The 7,904-nt window shown below is 47.1% G+C and overlaps 1 protein-coding gene across 1 annotated transcript; it reads right to left on the reverse strand.

Moving 5' to 3' along the window:
- Positions 1-121: 121 nt before the first annotated feature.
- On the reverse strand, positions 122-5,092 carry LOC115611684 (putative coiled-coil domain-containing protein 195). The gene is made up of 3 exons (XM_030494974.1): positions 4,828-5,092; positions 3,215-3,464; positions 122-254 (listed from the first exon to the last, which is right to left on the reverse strand). Exons 1-3 carry the CDS (start codon positions 5,090-5,092, stop codon positions 122-124), a joined length of 648 nt encoding a protein of 215 aa, XP_030350834.1.
- Positions 5,093-7,904: the final 2,812 nt, after the last annotated feature.

Consider the following 7,904-nt stretch of genomic DNA (forward strand, 5'->3'; position numbering starts at 1 on the left):
AGGCTGGGTGATTCTTTGCAGGCATCCTGCCAAGCGTTTTGCAGGAGAGGAACCCGACACACAGCTATCATTTAAGGCCAATTTATCTCGAGAAACAATGGGCCTTTAAAAATTCACCAGCTTACATATCCTTTTCGGCGATGGTGGTTAACTGTTTTGTGCTCTGATTTTGTGGGCTTTTGAGGGAATCTTGCTTTTCAGCATATGATGACACATCCATTGGTAAGAGGAAACTAACGGCCTTGATTTTGCCCCTAGAGAAAAATGAGAAAGCATTACGAGGATTACAAATGTATAAAGCATGCAAAGAAAGCAAAAAAATACCAAACGAACAAAAAAATAAACACAAGAGTAAAAAGGTGGTAAATGTTTTCAGCACTTACACGCTGCATGGAGGCAGGATTTTTCAGACACAGTCTTCCCAAGGGACCAAACACAGTGTTGTCTGCCTGTCTGTCCATCTGCTGAAAGCATCTGTCTTTTACCATTGAGCCTCACATCTCTCTATCAGTGCCCAACGCATATGTATGAAGCTACATGCATACAGAGCCCTCAAGGTGCACAAGCACCCAGATGGACCCAGGGGGTCCTTCAGTGGCCTTACAGAATCACAGAATCAACTAGCTTGGATTCTATGATTAAGCCACTGAAAATGTTTATATGAATAGTACGTATCCACCGCAAAAGGTTTCCAAGCAGTGAGAGCCTGCATGGTAAATTACATCAGCTGTGAAAGCAGAGAGAGAAACATGCTCCTTTATGTGTCCCAAAACTGGTTGGTTTGGCAAGTTAATGGGTCAGGTTTTGCAGAACTTAGGTTTTCATTCTGACTGTCCTCTGCGATTGCTATCAGCTCACACAGGCCCTTGAGGAGCGCAAGAAAGGAAAATCATGAAACTATGAAAGTATTTATTGATGGTTACTGGGAGGTGTTTTGCAGGGCAGAGGACCTCCACAGTTTCCTTGCCCCTTCTCACTTGCCAATTAGACCTGTCGCACTGGAAGGTGACCCCAATGGTGTTATTTGTACCAAACATGCCTTGTACCTTTTGTAATTTTATTATAATAGCCCTGAAAACTATTCTCAGCCTCTCTTATTCTGCCTAATGCATTCAAATATTTAGTCTTCTTTTTTTTTTTTTAATTTATTTACCAAAAAAGTGGGAATTACATGGTGTAAATAATTCTTTAGCATGTACGAAAATGTGGTAGACATGCCAATCAGTGATGATTTGTTAGCAGTGCTGTTATTTTATTACTCAGATGCAACTCCACTCTAGATAAATCCAAGATGATACTTCTACAGAGTTAATTTTGAAGCAAAAATATTCAGCATCACATATAGGATTATAGCTTTGGAGACGAATGCGAGTGAGCTGCAATAAGCAAGGAATAGGAAAACCTGACATGGACCAGCATGCTGGGAAGCAAAAATGTCATCACTAAAAAAATAGGCTTAATTAGCTCACTGAACTCATTGCCACAAATTATCCTACTAGTTAAAAGCTTACTAAGATTGCTGTCTGTGTTCGACCTTTGTGTATATAATAGAAACATTCACCATTATGAAAAGAAAATATATTGAACTCTTTTTGATATAAGAAACACAAAGCTTCATGCTTCAGGGTATCACCTAGTCTACTGAGAGAGTTAGGTAAGAAGCTCTTTCCATAGTCATTTCTTCTCCTAAAGCAGCCAACACAGAGTGGGCATGAGTCATGGTACCACACTCACTGCTGTTCAGAGCTAACAAGGCAGCTCTAAAGATAGTGATAAAATAATCAGCACCATTCCTAGCCCGCTGGGTAACCAGTGCTTTTAAACCTGTAGGTCCCAAGGTATTAGTTGTAATAGATCTATGTTGCTATTTTGATTCCTTTGAAAGCTCTTTCCCTTAATGAGAAAGCAGCAGCATTTGCCATTGCTGTCCCTGCTCCTGCGTGCTGACCCTGTGCTTCCTAATACATACTTTCCATGTGAGCTGGCCTCAGGGCAAGCCTCTTAGAAACGTTTATGTGCACTGAGAGTCTTAAGTTTCCCTGAACGCAGTGGAGCATATACTGAAATCCAGAGTTACAGGGTCATGGTGCTTTTGAAAATGATCTGAGTTCCCTGCCAGGGACTAAATTTAGGTGTTTAAATGCTGTAAAACATTACATGTCCTTACAAGAAAACCTAGGTGACTATGAAAACTTGACCTCATTGTCCCATCTAGCCTCTCAGCAAGGAGCTGGGCTCCTAATTGGGAGTGTGAGGGGCTGTGCACTGGTCTGCTCTGAGGACGCATTGCTGTGTGAGGGTGGTACAGAATAAAACCTGACATGATGTGCCATATGGATGGGTACGTCAGCACAGGCAACACAACCTGCCACAGCCATGCAGCCCCAAGGAGAGGCTGCCGGAGCCCTGCCTCGGGACATGCCTGGGACAGGCAGACCCATGGACTTCTCCCTGTTCAAACACACCCCTTTGAGGACATATGGATTCTTTTTCATTTGAGCACAGCATGATTAGCACTAAAACCAGCAATCTAAGTGGATCCCAGGGTGTGTCTATCAGCATCAGGAGGCGACTGGGGCTATCATGTATCACAGTCTCATCGGTGCTTCTACCTTTGATTGTTGCCCTGTGCTAAAAAGCTTGCAATCAATGAGCAGAGACACTCAGGGCTTGTCCAGCAGCCATTTCACTTAATCTAGAAGCTCTCCTAAGAATATTTTTCTCAAGGCTGAACACATTAACTTGTAATGCTTCAATTACAGGGGAAATACAATACAGTACATCTAAATCCATGAGCCATATTAATCACACTTTCAAAAGCATAGTTCAGAGTTCCTTGATATCTCCACACTTTTTGTTCAAAGTTTAAAAATCCCTTTCAAGCTTAGCTTGTCAGACCAACGCATCAATCTGCAAAAGTCTTCCTGGCTCTAATGGAGAGAAGATTTCAACCCCCTTCTTTCTGCCCTCAGCCTCTCCTTTCTACAGTAAATTTACACTGCTAAACCTGGCAATCTTCATGCATTGCAAGGAGAAGGAGGACAACTTATGCAAAAGAGGTCTCCCATCTGCCCTGTGCCCATATACATTTGAACAAAGAGTTTGTTGATAATGAACTAAACCCCAAAGCAACATCCATTTATGTTATTAGGTGAAACCTGCAACCAGCCCAGGTTGATGTACAGATGATGCTGTAAAGGCAAACTGAACCTACCTGCACCTATAGATGTGCTCCTGACACAGCTTTATTTTGCTGGAATGACTGTAGGAGAGACAGTTGGCCGGTGTCTTTTCAAGCCTTTTCTCCTCTCCTGCTGTGGCAGGAGGGGCTGGTGGCTGGGCACTGCCCAGCACATCCAGGAGTCCACTGCTCGGAGGGGTCTTGCTGGCCCAGTGAGACCTCATGCTGGCAGGAGCAGGCGCTGGTGAGGCAGTGGAGTAGCGCCGCACGGTCATGGTGGTATCTGAGTGGCAGAGACAAAAGCAGAGCTATGAACAATAATAATGATGAGAATTCAGATATCCTCAATGTATTTTTACTCACTTTCTTTTGGCTCAATTAAGTTTTTTTGTGTGAGGAGGCTGAAAGGCAGAAGAGGCCAAACAGCCCCTTGGGATCCCATCCTCTCCCCCAGAAGGCAGCTGGAGAGGAAAAGCCACAAGGTTGGGAAGCACTTTGCACATCTTTCCTGTGTGACAGAAGACCAGCCAGCTGTTCCCAAGCTGAGACATCCATAGTACCAGCAGCCTCAGTTTAAGAGGCCCTCAGGTTAGTGACCTGAACACTGGGCTCAGTGGGCTTGTCAGTGAGCATTACTTCTTAGCAGCACTCATCTAGCTGTACTTTTCAGCCTCACAACCCATTAATTTTCACAGACTTGTCTCTGCCAAAATTTGTGGGAGCATTTCTCCACAACCCAGACCTCTCCAGGATGCTGATTTCAAGGCTCAGGCTAGGTCAGCCTCCAGACCTATGGAGGACTGTAACAGCAGCTGCAACTCATAACACACACCATACTAATGCCAAGTTGCACTAGTGAAGCAGTTTTCCAGTGGACTGGACATGACAGACGCTAGACAAGGAGGCAACAGTCTCAAGCATGTACGATACCCAACAGCGTGACACTGCCAATAACCACATCCAATTCTAGATAACTACTTCTCACATCAAACAACATTTTGTTCCAATTCCTGCTTCATTAAATCCTCCCAAGTCCCAACCAGACTCCTATACCCGAGGAATATTTCCATTTTTTCCCTCTGATAAAACTGTGAAAAGAGTGTATTCCTATATATTGGCCTATGTCTCCCTCAACCAAAATTGACTGCATTATCTGCAAAAAGAAACTGCATATCTGACATGATGTATGAAACCTATCAGTATCTGTTACTATTTGTAGTGTTTTTCTCATCTTTTGCTAAGGCAGAAAGGTTACAGCATGATTACAACCACTGGTCCTCTTCTCTTTGAAGAGAAAGGGGACAGGCATAGGCAGGATAGTCCATGCCCATGAAAACTCAAAGCAGTAAGTCAAATTCTGCTTAACAAAGCCAAATTGAATTCCTTTAGCTGAACTCTGCTTGAGCAGCAGCAAAATACACCACTAAGTTCAGCTTGGGAGATGCAGGTACACCCCTAAATAGGTCAGAATGAGACACCCGGTTAAGATGGTTTTGGGTGTGGGCACTGAATTGGTTGACAGCTCTTCCATCAAATTAACTAGACAGACAGCTAGTGGCTCATCTCCCACTCCCCTGCAGCTGGGCTGGGACATACTGCACAGGCAGCACATATGGGTGCCATGGGCAGCCCTGGCTTTTCAGTACCTCTCTGCTCCTTTGGTGCTGGAACAGGGCCAGCCACGATGCTTCCATGCAGGGATGCTGGAGAGCCAGCTGGTCCTTCCCCACCATTGGCGAGGCTCCTCACGTTGTTGTTCCCACCTCCTCCTGCTGCTTCTCTCTCCAGGGGCACAGATCTCTGCCCACAGACCTGCAGCTCTCCCCTCAGGGCCCTGTTTTCCCTCTCCAGCTTGTTGATTTGGGAATGCATCTTGCAGATGACCTGGAGGAGGTGCGTGTTTCCTTCCATGGTCCCACACCACACAGCAAGGCTTCCCACGTAGAAGCTCCTCAGCTAGAGGTGGGGGGACCCTGCCCTTAAAAGCCTCCGGACAAGACAAGTCCCTCCCTGCATGCAGGGCTCCAGCCAGCTCCCGCCACCAGGAGGGCTGGACTGAGTTGTCAAGTTACTAAGAGAGGGCCCATGATTTATTCATTCAGGGTCTCATTTTTCAGAGCAGAGCTGGCTCTTATACACTGCACAAATCACTGTCAACACAATATCACTGCCTCATCAGAAAACCCTCCTGGCCCCTTGTTTACCTCCAGCTTTGGTTTTCTCCGAAAGGACCAAGGAGCACAGAGCCCATTTCCTTTGGCTTACCCGTAAAGGTCAGCAATCACCTCCATGGCACAGAGGGAGTGGTTGCCCTTTGCTGGGCAGCAATTCATCTCTCCCTTCACACTGGGTATACTACTCATTTTCACTCTGCTCATATGGAAAAGAATTAGCCATTTCTCAAAGGAAAACTACATTTTCAAATGAAAGCTGATATGGTGCAAGAGCCCTGCTATTAATGAAGTGTGCCAACAGCTCCGACAGACAAGCAGGTAAACTAAAGCTCTCCTGAAAGGCTGCAAAAGAGCCCGCTGCCCCTTCCCAAGCGCCTGGAGAGGCTTGCTGGAATGGAGTGCCTACACTCCATTGTGTAAGGAGAGACAGACCAGGCATGAATCTTGCATTAGGAGGGGAAACACAATCCCCTGTGCTGCTTTCATCGCCTAGCCCTAAAGCAAGCTTTCTGCTGGCGGTAAAATGCAAACCCCTATGGAACATCATAGAATCACAGAATGGTTAGGGTTGGAAAGGACCTTAAGATCAACTATTTCCAAACCCCCTGCCATCCTTCCCACTCCCTTCCCAACTTACTTGAAAATACAAAGCTGAGAATGCCAGAAAACCAGCAGGAAAATAGTTTTAACAGATGTTTTGTTTTGAGACCATTCACTCTCCTGTAGCTGTTCAGTGACTCAGGTATACCTGGGAAAAAGAAGACCTTTTGCTGTGTGCTTTGCTGCTGGAGGCTGGGGGAAGAAAGGGAAGTCGGCGTGTAATGCTCAGAACGAGACATGACTTGGCTTTATTTTTTCCAGAGAGTGCCAGAGGTGCGTCAGATCGTGAGGAAACCATCAGGTCTGTGAGGAGGTGCTGCCACCCAGCAGCTGTTGGGAAGTTGGGCAGAAACTGCTGGAATTGAGATAAAAACAGGGATGCGCAGGTGAGGAGTTCTGCCCTCGTGCATGCTCCCGTGTGGATGGTGCTGCCTTCTCAGGAGCAGCATCCTCAAAAAGCCCTTCATAAAGGTGAAGTAGTTCATGCTGTGCTCGCTCCCTCCTCTTACGTAGAAGCAACATGCCATGCCTAGCAAGGGCAGATAGGACTTCCTGTTAGACCTGCAGGAATACGCAGCTATGCTGACTTTTCCAGTGACACAGGCACAAGGTGGGGGACCAGAAGCCACAGGAGTCACAGGCAGCCCTGCTGTCACCTCCCAGGAGCCTCTCCAGAGGCCTCTGCACAATTCAGGCTGCATACAGAGAGGTGAAATGGATTTGAGTTTTCAGGCTGCAAACAAAGCCCACAGCATCCATGATCTCTTGTAAATCACAGTGAGAGAAAAAGCACGTCAGCTCCTGCTGTGTTCCTCTGCCTGCTGCACGGTTGGCAGCAGTCTGGGCTTGATGTGCTGGCATTCATCTTGGCAAAGCTCCTGGTAGGTCATGGCTGTCCTCTCTCCAGCCTATCCAGATTGCATCAACAAAAAGCATCAGCTTATGCTGAATTTCCCCTTCGACACCAGAGAGGTGCATGTTGCTGAGGGTATAACAACATACAAGTGGGAAGGAGTGGGCACTCCTGCTCTGGAGTCATCCGAGGACTGAAAACATAGCAGGAACCCTGCAGTGTTGGTTTCCGATTTAGGTTTCTGATTCTCCAACAAGTGGGGCAGGTGTTGGAGCAGTGACAGCACTCACGTGTAATTACAACATTGCTCCTGATCCTGCAGCTGGCAGGTTCGGATGGGCAGGGGACGCTTGCCAGCTCAGCAATTAGCGTACCCTGGCAGGAACTGAAGACATCTGCTCCTCTGATCCTATGCCCACTGCTCCATTGGAACCAGGCAGGAGCAGGCACAGACCTTGTGTTGTACCAGAGACTTCTGAGGAAATGACATTTATCTTGTAACCCCATACTGCTGCTTCTGCTGCAATTCCTGCCCAGGACTGACGGGCAGGGGGCAGGCAAGTCAGGGGTTTTGGATGATGAAAACCTGGCAAAGCTACATTTGCCACTGGGCTGGTCAGCGTGTTCCCTGTAAGCAGACAGAGCTCCATGCACACAACCCTCTATTTGTAAATTCAATGGGGCCTGCGATGTGTGCCTGTGCTGCTGAACCCATGGGGCCACCAGGCTGGGGTAGGGCTGGGCAGCTCCCAGGTGCTGCTGCTCTGTGTGCCATGTGTGGGAAACACAGCAGCCCTATGTTCAGCATTCCTTCCTGTGCCTGTTACCAACACCTATTGCTGTGTGGGTTTTGCTGTGGAACACTTCAACTTCAAGTCATCTAAGAGAAAAAACAGAGATTCTCATACCCGAACTGCTTCAGGACATTGTGCTTGGTAGGACATGGGCCTGGGTAAACCTGTATTCCCCTTCAGTTGCATGCAAACACCTCCAGTAGGAAGACTAACCAAACACAGAGGTGGAGTTTCTGGCAGCTGCTGGCTCAAGCAGCCCCACAGCAACACCTGTATGTGACTGCTGGAGCGTGTGCCGCATC

The sequence above is a fragment of the Strigops habroptila genome, chromosome 8 (genome assembly GCF_004027225.2).
Source record: "Strigops habroptila isolate Jane chromosome 8, bStrHab1.2.pri, whole genome shotgun sequence".
NCBI classification, from domain to species: domain Eukaryota; kingdom Metazoa; phylum Chordata; class Aves; order Psittaciformes; family Psittacidae; genus Strigops; species Strigops habroptila.

Bases quoted from the DNA above. Each gene is read 5' to 3' on its own strand.
- LOC115611684 (XM_030494974.1), bottom strand. From the start codon at position 5,092: ATGGAAGGAAACACGCACCTCCTCCAGGTCATCTGCAAGATGCATTCC. The intron at 3,465-4,827 runs GTACTGAAAAGC...TCTGCCACTCAG, and splicing joins AGCACCAAAGGAGCAGAGAG to ATACCACCATGACCGTGCGG. The intron at 255-3,214 runs GTAGGTTCAGTT...ATTTTTCTCTAG, and splicing joins GAGCACATCTATAGGTGCAG to GGGCAAAATCAAGGCCGTTA.